Genomic DNA, 18,468 nt, shown 5'->3' on the forward strand with positions numbered 1-18,468 from the left:
TAAGGAGTAATTCTGGCTAGACTCATATAAGCTCAGGAGCATGCATGTGTCTTTAGTACTCTATAACAGCAGTGTTTTGCTACATTGTATGAAGCAGTGTTATAAATTGTTACAATCACTTCTGCTATAGAATACTAAAGACCTGCGGCTCCTATGGCGAAATAACAAAATGTGCCCTCCCTTCTAATTCTAAAGTACAACTCTCTCATGACTAGGTGACCACCTAAGGGCACCCCTGCAAATTTGGTGCATGATATAATTTTTTTTTATGTGTATATTAATTTTTTTTGCTGCCTAACTTGGGCTTTATAATAGGGGCCATATGTGGTAGCAAAATGGCTAGAATGAGAGGGGACTCCCCTGAAACATAGGGATGTAGAGAGTGCAGGTCAACCAGAACAGTTAGAAGCATCTGGCTGAAATATTTCACTGCATAGCCCCTGCAGTCTCTTGGTGGAACTGGTAACAGCAGTGGGACTTGCCTCCACCCACAGCCTAATTGGTTTTACTTGGGCTTATGGGCACTTGTAGGACCACTGACAATACTTCAACTTTTGATGTACTGCAAGACAAAAGTACACTATCTTTTCCTGCAATATGTCTGATATATATATTTATTTATTTATTTATTTATATATATATATATATATATATATATATATATATATATATATATATATATATATATATATATATGGGACAAGAGACGAGGGAAGGGCGCACAGAGACAAAGATACCCTCTGGTCTAGTATGTCAGGAAGAAATCATAAAAATGCAGAAAAAAAGCCAAATTCACACTCACATGTACAGACCTCCACATATATGAGGTATGGTAGCAGCAGAAGTGGCGTTAAGCCTGTTCTTCTCTCAAAAGTTTCCTGGTGTTTTCAGTAGATGTTGAACCGGTGTGCAAGTCCGGTCCTCAGTCCTGGTATGAACCGCAAATCTTTGGCTGGGGGAGGAGCAAAAACAGGGCAGACAGCCGGTGCCAGTACAAAAGAAACTTTAATAAAAAGTATAGTAAAAAAACAGCACCTGTACAACAGAACAAGCTGGTGCCTAAAACAGTTGTTTAAAACTCTCACACAGGAGAGAATACAAGCTAGAGCATGCCGTAGCACTGCACAGTAACACACTCGAGTGAGGGGGCGTGGCCTGATCGTATATACATATATATATATATATATACACATACACAATTTAATGTTGTCTGTTTATTGAAAGGGCTGCTTGCCCCCCAAACAATAATAATAATAAAAAAAAAATCTTAAAAGGTAGAGTCTTTGATTTATGAAGCTAGACATTGGCCAAGATTGATCAAAGTCCCACAGACAGGGGCGTATACACCACATAACAGGTCAGTTAAGAATCTGCAATCTAATTACCAATGCTTCTTAATGAGACAGTCTAGTCAGAATTAAACTTTCGTGAATCGGATAGGGCATGCAATTTTATACAACTTTCCAATTTACTTTTATCATAAAATTTGATTTGTTCTCTTGGTATTCATTTTTGAAAGCTAAACCTAGGTAGGTTCGAACAGTTTTCTAAACAGTTGAAAACCGCCTCTTATGCCAGTGCATTTTGACAGTTGTTGTCAGTTAGACAGTGCTGTGTGTGTCATTTAGATAACATTGTGCTCACTCCCATGGAGTTATTTAGGAGTTACCATTGATTGGCTAAACTGCATGTCTGTCAAAGCACTGAGATAAGGGGGAAGTCTGCAGAGGCTTAGAAAACAAGGTAATCACAGAGGTAAAAAGTATATTAATAAAATCGTGTTAGTTATGCAAAACTGGTAAATGGGTAATAAACGGATTATCTATCTTTTTAAACTATAAACATTTTCAAGTAGGCTGTCCCTTTAACTCTAGGCTGCAAGTTCACTCATGCGAGCCTGCAGCTGGATCTTTTGATAAATCTGGCCTATTGTGTATGTTAATGTGTATCTATATTTTAGTGTGTGTGTATATATGTGTATATATATATATATATATATATATATATATATATATATATATATATATATATATATATATATATATGGTTGTGTGTTTGTCATTTTATGTATTTGTGTATATGTGAGAGAGTGTGTTTGTGTGTTAGACTGAGTGTGTGTGTGTGTGCCCACCCATGCATGTAGAACACATGAAAGTCACAATATCAGATCAAACATGTGTGTACCATCTCCTGCAAAGATTAACTGTTTTCCGGTGCTATTCCACCATGTTTGGATATGTAATTGTAGTAGACTGTTAAATAGACTCTGTATTTTCTGTGATGATTTTTGTATTGTCTTGCAATTTGCTATGTGATGTTCAGGCCTTGTCAATACTTGCTATAATTACTAAATGTATAAGTTGACTAGTGGCATAACTTCAGCCGCCTCCAAATTCTATTGTCTGTTTATTTTAACTTATCTCACCCTGACATGGCCTGAACCAGACTTCTCCAATTGGCCTTTTTGAATGTCTGGGATCCTGTTGTTAGATTATTTAGTAGACCAAGCTGACTGCTCAGCCCTATAAATGTAACACTAGTTTGGGGAATGCATTGCAAGAGGTTTGCATTGCAGGGTAGTTTCTTTATTCTTAATATCAGATGCTCTCATTTCTGAAGTGAGCATTTTATAAGTGATGCATTACAAATTAGGCAAAATAATTATACAAGACTTGGAGACAGAAGGCAAGTGCTGTTGTAATTACTGTATTTTGTGTGTTTCACTGTTTACCTCTTTGTAAAAATGCTCAATTTCTTCATATTTATTTACTCCTTTCCCCTTACCACCTGCTATATTCATTGGCCCATCCCTTTTATCCTCACCTCACTTTTGATCTCATGAGCTTCACACATTCCTAAACACTCTCTCTCCTCCCTGCACCTCATCCTAAAGACATTCTCCATACTACAAATCTGTATCTCATCTTATGTCACTCTCCCTCTTGCTCATACTAGCTACTGATGATATCTCTCCCAATCTTGGTCCTAACAACTACCCAGTCTTTCCATAGACCTGGAAACCAGAACCCTGGAAACCTTACTCAAATCCCACTTATATCTAAAGCATTCACCCCCCCCCCCCTTACTTGTACACTCTGGAACTCTCACTCTGTGTGTAACAAGCTCACTTCTTTCCATGATCTCTTCATCACCGATTCCCAACACCTTTTGACTCTCACAGAAACCTGGCTTTCTCCTTCAGACACAGCCTCAACTGCTTCATTGTCACATGGGGATCTTCACTTCAGCCACATCCATAGGTCTCAAAACCTACAAGGAGGTGATGTAGGTATTTTACTTTTCCTCTCATTGCACCTTTCAGCAAATACAACCAATCTTTTCCCTCACATTCTCTTCCTTTGAAACCACATGATTAGCTTATTCTCTCCTCTCTCTATTCATGTTGCGGTTATATATCGCCCCCTGGCTCTTCAACTTAATTTCTTGATCATTTTGTTGCCTGGCTACTTTATTTACTTTCCTCAGAAACCCCTGCCCTCATTCATGGAAATTTCAACCTTGACAATCGAACTGCCTATGCTGCAACAAGATTATCCAGCTCACTACTTCTAACGGTCTGTCACAAGGGACCAAATTTCCCTCTAACAAAGATTGACACTCCCTTGATCTGATTTTCAGTTATCTATGCAGCTCTCAAACGTCAAAAATTCCCCTTTTCCCTCTTCCTGACCACCATCTCCTCACGTGCAACATCACAGCACTTCCTACTTCCTCCACAGAATCTTAAAGTCACTAGATCAGCAATATCTCTCAAACTCTCTCAAAGCACTGCTCTCTTCCATCTCCTCTTTTTCCTGCCCTGACCAATCTATCCATCACTACATCGCCACTCTGACATCAGTCCTTGACAATTTGACCCCTCTCACCATAGCTCGTAATTCACACTCATCCTCAGTCCTGGCATACTCTTCTGACATGCTACCTATGCTGATGTTCAGGATGAACTTGTAGTAAAGAAAGTCAGCTGAACACATTTTCTCCAATATTGCTCAGCAGTGAACTTCTATTACTGGGCCCTTAACCTCTCTAAACAGGATTACTTCTCTACTCTTATCTTTATTATTTTTTCAAACCCAAAACATCTGTTCTTCACTTTCAATACCCTTCTCTACCCACCCCCACCACCCCACCTCCTACTACCTCTTCTCTCTCAGCTCAAGATTTTGCCAGCTACTTCAAAAACAAAATTACCCCATCAGAAACAAAATAATCCCTCAACACATTAGCAGTCTCCAATCCCCTCAATCGCTTGCTATCATCGAAAACCCACACAGCCAAAAATTGAGTTATTTTGCCCATGTTACTGAGGAAGAAGTTTCTGCCCTTATATCTTCCTCTCACCTCACATTAAAATCCCTCCTTGATCAATTGCAATTTGGATTTTGCCCCCAACACTCCACAGAGACAGAAATAGTTAAGGTTACTAATGACTTACAGCAAAATCAAAAGGCCACTTCTCTATATTAATCCTTCTCGGTCTGTCTGCAGCATTTGATACTGTTGACCACCCTCTATCGGTCCAAACCTTCAAATCCTATGGCATTTGTGACAAAGCCCTCTTGTGGCTCTCCTACTACCTGTCTAACTGTACCTTTAGTGTAGCCTTCTCTGGCTCATCCTCTGCCCCTTTTCCACTTTCTGTTGGGGTACCACAAATCTCTGTCATTGGTCCCCTTCTCTTCTCAAGCTATACGTCATCTTTAGGTTCCTCAATGAAATTCTATGGTTTTCAGTATCATTTGCATGCTGATGACACCTAAATCTACCTCTCTGCACTGAACCTATCCCCTTCATTGCTAACTTGTGCCTCTAACTGTATTTATAATATTTCATCCTGAATGTCCTCTCACTACCTTAAGCTAAATTTCTAAAACTGAGCTCCTTATTTTACCCTCCTTCCAAAATCTACAACCCCCCCATTTTCTCTAATTTTTCAATAATAACCTCATTACCCCAACCTTGTATGCCAAGTGTGTTGGGGGTCACACTTTACTCAGATCTTTCTTTACGCCTCACATCCAGTATTTAGACAATTCCTGCCATTTACACCACATTTTCACACAAGACAAGATTTCTCTCATCATTTCCTGCCTTGAATATTGCAGCTCCATCCTCTCTAGTCTCCCTAGCTGCCATCTATCTCTTTTACATTCCATAATGAATTTCTCCACCAGGCTGATCTTCCTCACACTTTGCTCTTCATCTGCTGCACCTCTCTGCCACTCTAGCCTCCAGAATTAAACACAAAATGCTGACCCCGACATTCGGTCAAATATGGATTACAATCAAGTGCAATTTACTCTGTTCCACTTATAATATAGGCCTTTATGGGGATGCAAATTTTTTATTTAATGTCCCCTTAACTGCCATTAACAAGGAATAAATCATTATTAAGTGTTAGCAAACACTACTAGAATATATATTTCAATTTAACTAATTTGTTAACAGATTATTCCAACCATACCATAAAATATTTAAAAACAGTTAAAAGAATGTAAATACTTGATTTATGACATCCACCTCATTAACAATATATATTTTATTCAGTTGCGTGTGTTTTCTTTCCCATGCTTTTAATGAGGTATATACACAAGATTGCCCATGTTTCCACTGGCAAACACAAATATACATTTTCCATACAAGACAAGGTGCTCTCACTTTGTAGCCATTAGTGGTAAGTCCTTGAGACACTTAGGAAAAAGATCGTTCAACCTCTGAATCTATTTGCTCCACAGGGACACTTTTTTTTAAATATAAGAATGATTTATCTTGTTACAAAACTAATTTTAACCAAATTGCCACTTTTAAATCTTCACAGACATCTATATGTTTAATAAGGTACAACAAGAACTGTAAGTTACAAGATTTTTACATCATGAAACATATTTTGCTATATTTTTTTGCAATCAGAGACATTTGCAGTTTTGAAACTAGTGAAGCTGAAGAGGCTGGGTAGACTTCTTAGTGAAAGCAGTTTTTTACTGTATTGTATTAAGTAGTTTTAGGGTACAGCTGCATCTAAGAAGAGTATTATCACTCATCTCACCTGACCATTAGAAGGCAGTATGTTTTTTTGGGTTTTTTTTCAGGTTACCTTCCATACTTTCTACTCTTGATTCAGAAGGGATTAGCTTGTCTTGGCAAGGCTCCTTTACAAAGATGAGTGTCCCTTTTATAATAGGTGTCATCAGAAAGAAGGGACACTGCACTGATTGGCCTTGTAACACATACACTATCACATCATTCTGGTGGTGGAAAAGTCACTGTCATGTTTCTAAATTAAGAAGCCATTGTTGGTGAGCAAGAAGAATAGAAATATGTGTGTGGGGTTTTCTGGGAACTTTTGCAACTGAACAGTATTCCAGAGTAAAGAAAACTCTCCAACAACTTTATCAACTTTAAAGGGCCCATGTGCCTGTTTATTGTATGAAGATACCAATACTGCAGCAAAGTGAGCAACCAGATCATTTTCAAGCAAGGCACTTCCTGTAAACAAAAAAGACTGTACATACATCTGTTCAATGGTGCTGCCTGTGTTATCCCACATGTTTAGGGTATTGACTATGCAGAATCCTGGGTACTAAAAATACACCATTTATGACTTGCCACTCTGTTAAAAATACTTTAAACCCCTCCCACTTTTGTTCCCTTGCTGACCACTAAAATACTAAATATGCTCTCAATTTTTGTTGTCAAACAAGGACTTTCAATATCTATTGCAGCATTATCACAAATGTGTCTTATATTGTACTAAATACTTAATACCTAAAATATGCTATAAATGCACCATTTAATCTGTTAAATCTGTTGAAATATTATGCGGTAAACTTCCACCCTGACTTTAATGCATAGTGAGAATTTTCCTAAAATAGATCCTGATTAATAGACAAAATGAAAACAACATAACAAATACACGCTAACAGCTTTCCTCCATTTATACCACAATCTGATGAATAGGCAAATATTCATTTTTTTTATAAATGATCTTTGTTTTGGATAAAACACTAAGGGTTAGGTTACAAGTGGATTGGTATTTAGCGCTCCCGTGCAAGCGTAAACACAGATAAAAATATAATTTATGTGTGCGCGGGTTAGCGCGTGTATTACAAGTTAAAACTAAAAGGTTAGCGTGTGAGCGAAATCTGTCACTCGCTAACTTCAGGACTTCAGATATCGCAACTGTGCAAACTTTTTCTCCACATAGACCTCAATTGAAAGTGCAGAAGAAAAAAAACTTGCATCCTAACCGACAGGAGTTATTAATATTTCACATTCAAATGTTCGTCACATACAGGAAAAATGTATTTTTATTTTAAATACATATTTCTATATATATATCTATATATCTATATCTGTACATCTGTTCCTATAGATATATAGGTATAGATATATATTTCACATTAACATTATCATATATATAGAAATATATATTTAATTTAAAAATGTGAAAAACATTGGAATATAAAATATGCCTAATGCGCTTCAGGTTTCGCACTTTAGATCTAACGTGGTGTTGGGTTAGCACACATGCAGAATTAGTTATTTTAAGGCGCTTTATTGAAATATTAAATTTGAAATATTGATAAAAAACCAAATTTATGCTTACCTGATGAATTTCTTTCTCTTGTGGTGTATCCAGTCCACGGGTTCATCCATTACTTGTGGGATATTCTCCTTCCCAACAGGAAGTTGCAAGAGGACACCCACAGCAGAGCTGTCTATATAGCTCCTCCCCTAACTGCCACCCCCAGTCATTTGACCAAAGAAAAGCAAGAAAAAGGATAAACTATAGGGTACAGTGGTGACTGTAGTTTAAAAATAAAAAACACCTGCCTTAAAGTGACAGGGCGGGCCGTGGACTGGATACACCACAAGAGAAAGAAATTTATCACGTAAGCATAAGTTTTGTTTTCTCTTGTAAGGTGTATACAGTCCACGGGTTCATCCATTACTTGTGGGATACCAATACCAAAGCTTTAGGACACGGATGAAGGGAGGGACAAGGCAGGAACTTAAATGGAAGGCACCACTGCCTGCAAGACCTTTCTCCGAAAAATAGCCTCCGAGGAAGCAAAAGTATAAAATTTGTAGAATTTAGAAAAAGTATGAAGTGAAGACCAAGTCGCCGCCTTACAAATCTGTTCAACAGAGGCCTCATTTTTAAAAGCTCATGTGGAAACTACCGCTCTAGTGGAATGAGCTGAAATTCTTTCAGGAGGCTGCTGGCCAGCAGTCTCATAAGCTAAACAGATTATGCTTCTCAGCCAAAAAGAAAGAGAAGATGCCGAAGCCTTTTGGCCTCTCCTCTGTCCAGAGTAGACAACAAACAACGCAGATGTTTGACGGAAATCCTTAGTAGCTTGTAAATAAAACTTTAAAGCACGAACCACGTCAAGATTGTGTAATAGATGTTCCTTCTTTGAAGAAGGATTAGGACACAGTGACGGAACAACAATCTCCTGATTGATATTCTTATTAGATACCACCTTAGGAAGAAACCCAGGTTTGGTATGCAAAACTACCTTATCTGCATGGAAGATCAGATAAGGGGAATCACACTGTAAGGCAGATAACTCTGAAACTCTTCGAGCCGAAGAGATAGCTACCAAAAACAGAACTTTCCAAGATAAAAGCTTGATATCTATGGAATGCAGAGGTTCAAACGGAACCCCTTGAAGAACTTTAACAACTACATTTAAACTCCATGGCGGAGCAACAGGTTTAAACATAGGCTTGATTCTAACTAAACAGTGGAGTGAGCTGAAATTCTTTCAGGAGGCTGCTGGCCAGCAGTCTCATAAGCTAAACGGATTATGCTTCTCAGCCAAAAAGAAAGAGAAGATGCCGAAGCCTTTTGGCCTCTCCTCTGTCCAGAGTAGACAACAAACAACGCAGATGTTTGACGGAAATCCTTAGTAGCTTGTAAATAAAACTTTAAAGCACGAACCACGTCAAGATTGTGTAATAGATGTTCCTTCTTTGAAGAAGGATTAGGACACAGTGACGGAACAACAATCTCCTGATTGATATTCTTATTAGATACCACCTTAGGAAGAAACCCAGGTTTGGTATGCAAAACTACCTTATCTGCATGGAAGATCAGATAAGGGGAATCACACTGTAAGGCAGATAACTCTGAAACTTTTCGAGCCGAAGAGATAGCTACCAAAAACATAACTTTCCAAGATAAAAGCTTGATATCTATGGAATGCAGAGGTTAAAACGGAACCCCTTGAAGAACTTTAACAACTACATTTAAACTCCATGGCGGAGCAACAGGTTTAAACATAGGCTTGATTCTAACTAAACAGTGGAATGAGCTGAAATTCTTTCAGGAGGCTGCTGGCCAGCAGTCGCATAAGCTAAACGGATTATGCTTCTCAGCCAAAAAAAAAGAGAAGATGCCGAAGCCTTTTGGCCTCTCCTCTGTCCAGAGTAGACAACAAACAACGCAGATGTTTGACGGAAATCCTTAGTAGCTTGTAAATAAAACTTTAAAGCATGAACCACGTCAAGATTGTGTAATAGATGTTCCTTCTTTGAAAAAGGATTAGGACACAGTGACGGAACAACAATCTCCTGATTGATATTCTTATTAGATACCACCTTAGGAAGAAACCCAGGTTTGGTACGCAAAACTACCTTATCTGCATGGAAGATCAGATAAGGGGAATCACACTGTAAGACAGATAACTCTGAAACTCTTCGAGCCGAAGAGATAGCTACCAAAAACAGAACTTTCCAAGATAAAAGCTTGATATCTATGGAATGCAGAGGTTCAAACGGAACCCCTTGAAGAACTTTAACAACTACATTTAAACTCCATGGCGGAGCAACAGGTTTAAACACAGGCTTGATTCTAACTAAACAAAACGCCTGAACACCTGGAACATCCGCTAGACGCTTGTGCAAAAGAACAGACAGAGCAGAAATCTGTTCCTTTAAGGAACTAGCTGACAATCCCTTCTCCAATCCTTCTTGGAGAAAAGATAATATCCTAGGAATCCTGACTTTACTCCATGAGTAACCCTTGGATTCACACCAATGAAGATATTTACACCATATCTTATGATAGATTTTCCTGGTGACAGGCTTTCGAGCCTGAATTAAGGTATCAATGACCGACTCGGAGAAACCACGTTTTGATAAAATCAAGCGTTCAATCTCCAAGCAGTCAGCCGCAGAGAAATTAGATTTGGATGTTTGAATGGACCCTGGAGTAGAAGGTCCTGTCTCAGCAGCAGAGTCCATGGTGGAAAGGATGACATGTCCACCAGATCTGCATACCAAGTCCTGCGTGGCCTCGCAGGTGCTATCAAAATCACCGAAGCTCTCTCCTGCTTGATCTTGGCAATCAGACGAGGGAGGAGAGGAAATGGTGGGAATACATAAGCCAGGCTGAAGGACCAGGGCACTGCTAGAGCATCTATCAGCGTTGCCTGGGGATCCCTGGGGATCCCTTGACCTGGACCCGTAACAAGGAAGTATGGCGTTCTGACGAGACACCATCAGATCCAGTTCTGGTTTACCCCATAGTTGAATCAGCTGGGCAAATACCTCCGGATGGAGCTCCCACTCCCCCGGATGAAAAGTCTGCCGACTTAGAAAATCCGCCTCCCATTTCTCTACTCCTGGGATATGGATAGCTGAGAGATGACAAGAGTGAACCTCTGCCCATAGAATTATCTTTGAAACCTCCAACATTGCCAGGGGGCTTCTTGTTCCCCCTGATGGTTGATATAGGCTACAGTCGTGATATTGTCCGACTGAAATCTGATGAACCTAACCACAGCTAGCTGAGGCCAAGCCTGAAGAGTATTGAATATCGCTCTCAGTTCCAGAATGTTTATCGGAAGGAGGGCTTCCTCCTGAGTCCACGAACCCTGAGCCTTTAGGGAGTTCCAGACCGCGCCCCAGCCCAGAAGGCTGGCATCTGTCATCACTATAGTCCACTCTGGCCTGCGGAAACTCATTCCCCTGGACAGATGGACCCGAGATAACCACCAGAGATGAGAATCCCTGGTCTCTTGATCCAGATTTAGCAGAGGGTTGAGCATGCAAAGTTGTAGTGGTCTGAGATGTAGGCGGGCAAATGGAACTATGTCCATTGCCGCTACCATTAGGCCAATTACTTCCATACACTGAGGCACTGACGGCCGAGAAGTGGAATGAAGAGCACGGCAGGAAGTTAGAAGCTTTTATTACCTGACCTCTGTCAGAAAAATTTTCATTTCTACTGAATCTATCAGTGTTCCTAGGAAGGAAACTCTTGTGAGAGGGGAGAGAGAACTCTTTTCTTCATTCACCTTCCACCCGTGAGACCTCAGAAAGGCCAGAACAATGTCCGTATGGGACTTGGCGATTTGAAAAGTCTACGCCTGTATCAGAATGTCGTCTAGGTAAGGAGCCACTGCTATGCCCCGTGGCCTTAGAACTGCCAGTAGGGACCCTAGAACCTTCGTAAAGATTCTTGGTGCCGTGGCTAACCCAAAGAGTCACAAACTGGTAATGCCTGTTTAAGAAGGCGAACCTGAGGAACTGATGATGATCTCTGTGAATCGGAATGTGGAGATAAGCATCCTTTAAGTCCACGGTAGTCATATATTGACCCTCCTGGATCATAGGAAGGATGGTTTGGATAGTCTCCATCTTGAAGGATGGGACCCTGAGAAATTTGTTTAGGATCTTGAGATCCAAGATTGGTCTGAAAGTTCCCTCTTTTTTGGGAACCATAAACAGATTTGAATAGAAGCCCTGCCCCTGTTCCTCCTTTGGAACTGGGTGGATCACTCCCATAACCAGTAGGTCTTGAACACAATGCAAGAATGCCTCTCTCTTTCTCTGGTTTACAGATAATTGTGAAAGATGAAATCTCATCTTTTGGAGATAAAGCTTTGAAGTCCAGAAGATATCCCTGGGAAACAATCTCTAATGCCCAGGGATCCTGGACGTCTCTTGCCCAAGCCTGGGCGAAGAGAGAAAGTCTGCCCCCTACTAGATCCGGCCCTGGATCGGGTGCTACTCCTTCATGCTGTCTTAGAGGCAGCCACAGGTTTCTTGGCCTGCTTCCCCTTGTTCCAAGCCTGGTTAGGTCTCCAGACTGGTTTGGACTGGGCAAGATTTCCCTCTTGTTTTGCATTAGAGTAAACTGAAGCTGCGCCACTCTTGAAGTTTCGAAAGGAACGAAAATTATTCTTTTTGGTCCTTAACTTATTGGACCTATCCTGAGGAAGGGCATGACCTTTTCCTCCAGTAATATCAGAAATGATCTCCTTCAGGCCAGGCCCGAATAGGGTCTGTCCCTTGAAGGAGATGTTAAGAAGCTTAGACTTTGAAGTAACGTCTGCTGACCAGGACTTAAGCCATAGCGCCCTACGCGCCAAAATGGCAAAACCTGAATTTTTAGCCGTTAGCTTGGCTAAATTAAAAATGGCGTCAGAACTAAAGGAGTTAGCTAACTTAAGAGCTTTAATCCTGTCTAGAATATTGTCTAGCGGGTTTTCCACCTGTAGAGCCTCCTCAAGAGATTCAAACCAAAAATCCGCTGCAGCAGTAACTGGGGCAATGCATGCAAGAGGCTGGAGAATAAAACCTTGATGTATAAAAATTTTCTGAAGGAGACCCTCCAATTTTTTATCCATAGGATCTAGGAAAGCACAACTGTCCTCGACGGGGATAGTTATACGCTTAGCTAGGGTAGAGACTGCTCCCTCCACCTTAGGGACCGTCTGCCACGAGTCCCGTATGGCAGCATCTATGGGAAACATCTTTTTGAAAGCAGGAGGGGGAGAGAACGGCACACCTGGTCTATCCCATTCCTTAGTAATAATTTCCGAAAACCTCTTAGGGACTGGAAAAACATCAGTGTAAACAGGTACTGCAAATAATTTGTCCATTTTACACAATTTCTCTGGAACCACAATGGGGTCACAGTCATCCAGAGTCGCTAAAACCTTCCTAAGCAATAAGCAGAGGTGTTCAAGCTTAAATTTAAACGCTGTCATTTCAGAATCAGACTGAAGTAACGTCTTCCCTGAGTATGAAAAATCACCCACCGATAGAAGCTCACCTGCCTCGGCTTCTTAGCATTGTGAGGGTATATCGGACACAGGCATTAAAGCGTCAGAAAGCTCTGTATTAGTTCTAGCCCCAGAGCTGTCTCGCTTTCCTTGTAGCCCTGGCAGTTTGGAGAATACCTCTGAGAGGGTAGCATTCATAACTGCCGCCATGTCCTGTAAGGTAAAAGAATTAGACGCGCTAGATGTACTTGGCGTCACTTGAGCGGGGGTTATAGGTTCTGACACATGGGGAGAGTTAGATGGCATTATCTCCCTCTTTTCCGTCAGAGAATCCCCTGGAGATAAATTTTTAAGCGCCATAATATGGTCTTTATAGTTTATAGAAATTTCAGTACATTTGATACACATTCTAAGAGGGGGTTCCACCATGGCTTCCAAGCATATTGAACAAGGAGTTTCCTCTATGCCAGACATGTTTAACAGACTAGTAATGAGACAAGCAAGCTTGGAAAACACTTTAATAAATGTGAAACAATAATTAAACAAAAACGTTACTGTGCCTTTAAGAGAAAAAAACTAGCACTTAAACTGCAAAACAGTGTAAAAATACAGTAAAGTCTTTGAAATTTTTACAGTGTGTGTAAGGGACTAAAGCAACATTGCACCCACTTGCAAATGGATGATTAACCCCTTAGGCCCCAAACCGGATTGAAAAACGTTAAAAAACGTTAAAAGTCAATTGAGCACCTTGCCACAGCTCTGCTGAGGCTCCTATCTGCCCTTAAATACGATTTTGTGCAGAAATAACCCCTTTGAAATGGTCCTCAGATGCCAGAGGACTCCTATATGGAAGCTGAATGTCTCAGTCTGAATTAAAACTGCGCAGTTAGAGTGCTAAAATAGGCCCCTCCCACCATGTGCTGGATGTCAGAGGGGCCTTAAGAAAATACTCCTGGGAGTATCTGACTAGCCATGTGGAAACTAGGCCCCAAATAAAGACTTATCTCCCTCAGAGAAAAAACGTCCTATTTATGAAGTCATGTAAACGCTTTGCCACTAAGTAATATGAATATTAACATGAGTATTACCCTGTTTTGTAAGCATGATCCCAGTCACTGTTAAATCACTGCATCAGGCTTACTTCAAATACACAGGCTCTGTCAGCATTTTCTAGAACTTCTCTCTAGAAATAAAAATACTGAACATACCTCAAAGCAGGTAAACTGCAGGCCGTTCCCCCAACTGAAGTTTTCCCATATTCATCAGTTATGTGGGAGAACAGCAATGGACCTTAGTTACAAACCGCTAAGATCATCAAACCTCCAGGCAGAATTCTTCTTCTAATTTCTGCCTGAGAGTAAAACAGTACAACGCCGGTACCGTTTAAAAATAACAAACTTTTGATTGAAGGTAAAACTACACTAAGTCACCACATATCTCTTGATACTTCCTTTCTTGCCGAGAGTTGCAAGAGAATGACTGGGGGTGGCAGTTAGGGGAGGAGCTATATAGACAGCTCTGCTGTGGGTGTCCTCTTGCAACTTCCTGTTGGGAAGGACAATATCCCACAAGTAATGGATGAACCCGTGGACTGGATACACCTTACAAGAGAAATAATAATTCTAAATAATTATACATATTGTAATATATATATATATATATATATATATATATATATATATATATATATATATATATATATATATATATATATATATATATATATTCAAAGTATGTTTTAGAATATTTTATTATGTCTATAATAATTATTTACATTAATTATTAATATTCTTCAATATTTTATATTTAATAAATACATAACGCACCTTAAGATAACTCATGACAGGTTAGCGCACATGAATAATTAGTGTACTCCTGTTGGGTTTAGGTGCACATTAAATGTGATTGCGCTCTAGCGAACGCGTTTACTTTTCACTTGTAATACGTGTGCAAATGAACGTGCCCCCGACAATTCTGATATTGTTTGCACGCCACATTAGCCCTACATATCTGTTCTCTGTAACTGACATTATTGACTATAAATTGTCTCTTTCTGTAAATAAAATTACAATTAAATTATATACATTTTCTTATCTTGCCGGATTATATGCTATATCAACTTCAGCTTTCACCAGGTGCCACTGGATATTATTGTACATGATTAATGCACTTTAACTTCATTGATAAAAACAATTCTTTTAATGTATTATTGTACTCCATTGCACTGTTTATGCAAGTTAATAAAGACAAGTTTATAGCTTTAGTTCTGGCACAGTCTTGGATCTTTTTGTGTATAACGCCTATCTATTAAAATTAAGCATACAATTTAAGTGAATGTTGTACTTTAATATTTAACCACCCACCTCGCTGTACTCTCTGTAGTGTATTCAGTTATTCTGACATAACAACACTTGGATTTCTTTTTAGTAATTCACATTGTTTTACTCTTGTCTTTTAGAAAGAACCAATAAGATGACAGTCACTTATTCCAGTAAAGTAGCCAATGCCACTTTTTTTGGGTTTCATCGACTACTCCTCAAGTGGAGAGGAAGCATCTACAAATTGCTATACAGAGAGTTTTTTCTGTTTGTAAGTTTGTATACTGCGCTCAGCATTACATACAGGTAATAGTCAAAGACTTTAATATGCTTATCCCCATGTTACATAAAAATGGTACAGTAAAACAAAGGCAGCTAGATTTTATGCTTGGGAAGCAATATTTTTGTGTGCTATACTATTTTTATTTCTAGTAGCAATTGTACTGCCCTTCTATGTGATTACAATTTTAATAGACATCATATAAAAAGCAGAAAAAGTTTTTGGAATTGTACTCCATGAAAGTATTCTTACTGCTTCAATATGACCCTCAGATCAAATTATTTCTGTTAATTAAACACACTGAAACATAACTGGAATTTGAGAAATTTTTATATTGACAAATCATAGATTGGGTGAAATTTAGAGCCCTTGGCCTAGATTATGTGAAGATCCCTACCAGTATCCACAGTTATCTAACAATGGTACAAAATTGTTGCTAAAAGCTGGTTGTAATTTATTATATTTAGGCCACTATAATAGTATGAGGTAGACGCGTCACAACAGTTTGTGACAACTGATTGCTTACACCAAGCCTGGACTGGCCATAGGGCATATAGTGCATTTGCAAGGTGGGTCGGGCCTGCTAGCCGTAGCTCCTCCCAGTCACCAGGATTATTATTTGTGCACAATACAGGACCAGCCATGGCCTGCCTCTAGCTGCTTTGCTGTGCCTGGGATCCAGTCAAAGAAATGCCTGTGGGTGCAAGTTTTTGTGTGATTGTGGATGTCTGAGGTACTTTGTATGTGCATGTGGGTGCTGACTGCCTGTCTGCTAAAAATCATTAGATATGTTTTTCTAAAGGATTGTGTCTGTGGTCAAACCCTGAAACATGACAGAAACATCTTGGGTTTCATCTCCCTTTAAAGTCTATGGGAACTTTTGTAGGTTTATCATTTGATGGGCTAAAGGATCAGAATATACACCATAGTTAGAGGCATGCATTTTAGCAATAATAAAATACTGTAATGCTTTAGTTCTTCTGATAGAAATGCCTTTCTTTCTAAGTGAAATATTCATGAAAATGCTAAGACCTGTGGAAGTATTTAAGGAAGTTTTGTCTTATAGGGACATTAAACCCAAAATGTTTATTTCATGATTCAGATAGAGAATACAGTTTTAAACAACATTCCAAATTACTTCTATTATCTAATTTGCTTTATTCTTTAGATATCCTTTGTTGAAGAAATAGCAATGCACATGGGTGAGCCAATCACACAAGGCATCTATGTGCAGTCCCCAATCAACAGCTACTGAGCCTATCTAGATATGCTTTTCAGCAAAGGATATCAAGAGAATGAAGCAAATTCAAATTAAATAATAGAAGTAAATAATACAGTTGTTTAAAATTACATGATCTTTCTAAATCATGAAAGAACAAATTTGTGTTTCATGTCCCTTTAAATAAACACATTTGGGTGTGACAGAGTGACCAACAAAAATGATAAGTAGCTCAGTTGTGCTCGTTTGTGTGCGAGCAATAAGGGGTTTATTGCGGGTGTTTGCGTGTGACGGGTTTAGCACTCTAATTACAAGTTGAAATTAAACGCGATCGATTAAGCGCAATTCAAGCTAAATGCGCGTCGGTTTAGCATGTCCCCATAGGTCAGGTTAACTGTTTTGCAAAACAAAATAGTGGCACAAAACACATCAAAAATAAATTACAAAGTACAGTTACACTCATAATAACACCAGCTAATAAAAATTCTTAAAACAAATATTGCACATAAAAGTTATAAGGGCTAAAATATATAAGATCTCAGGTGTTAGGAAAAAAAGCAGCCAATGGGCTTTAACATTGAGATACATACATATACACCTCTAAAGATATATATTATATATATGTGTGTCTATATATGTCTATATATATATATATATGTGTGTGTGTGTGTACATATGTATTTATATGTGTATATACACATACAGATATATAGAAATATTTATAAGTGCATTGGAGCCCTTTACAGTTCAATAGATAAAAACTTGTCTTGGCCACTCACTTCTTCTTTGGCATATGAGTTGGTAGAGGACTAACTCAGTGACTTTGTTAGGTGGACTCATCATAAATTTGAACTCTTTGGCAGAGTAGAGTAATAACTGGACATACCAATGTACAGATCAATATATCTCAGGCGATTTACCTCAACTACCTCTTCCAATGCTATGTACCACCCTCTCAAGACAAGTGAATGTAAACAAAATATATATTGTGTACTATTTGTTGTTGTAATAATTGTTATGACAATTCCAACATAATAACAATAAAAAAACATAAAAATATATATATATTTATGCAATATTCATATTTAATAAAGGTTTTAATAACATATTTACTGTAAATATTTCACATTCCAATGTTTTGCACATACCAGAATATGCTGTAAGTACAGTATATATATATATACAAACCCAGAAGCAGAATTTTTTTTTTTCTGCAATGAGATTTTTTTAGTGAAAATTTGTCTGCAGTGTCTCACTGCGCACGCACACACACACACATATATATATATATATATATATATATATATATATATATATATATATATATATATATATATATATATATATGTCAATTCTAAGAAAAAAATGTAAACCTTAGCCAGCACTACACATATATCAATACTGTTTGAATTCGGAAGAAACTGTGAGGTTCTAAAAGCTAAACATATTATCACAGTAGTCAAAAGGTAAAGCAACACAATTTATTACTATATAAGTGCAAAGTTATTGTGCAACTAATAGAAACAAAATAGATACAAATCGTCTATCCTAATATCAATATAAGTAATTCATTCATTACCTCACAAACATACTAATAGAGCTCTTTAAGGT

General features: G+C 38.6%; 1 protein-coding gene across 5 annotated transcripts in view; it reads left to right on the plus strand.

Moving 5' to 3' along the window:
- BEST3 (bestrophin 3) overlaps positions 1-18,468 on the plus strand; it is a 212,381-nt gene that overhangs the window by 14,529 nt on the left and 179,384 nt on the right. For 2 of the 5 annotated variants that reach the window (XM_053716798.1, XM_053716799.1), the window contains exon 2: positions 15,499-15,664. The exons of 2 other annotated variants lie outside the window; for them this stretch is intronic. In XM_053716798.1, the coding sequence (XP_053572773.1) occupies positions 15,513-15,664 (152 nt within the window). In that variant the 5' untranslated portion in view covers positions 15,499-15,512. Of the gene's footprint in view, positions 1-15,498; positions 15,665-18,468 lie in introns of those variants that run through there. One more of the 5 variants, XM_053716801.1, reaches the window with a different exon arrangement.

This window comes from Bombina bombina, chromosome 6 (genome assembly GCF_027579735.1).
Source record: "Bombina bombina isolate aBomBom1 chromosome 6, aBomBom1.pri, whole genome shotgun sequence".
In the NCBI taxonomy this organism is placed as follows: Eukaryota; Metazoa; Chordata; class Amphibia; order Anura; family Bombinatoridae; genus Bombina; species Bombina bombina.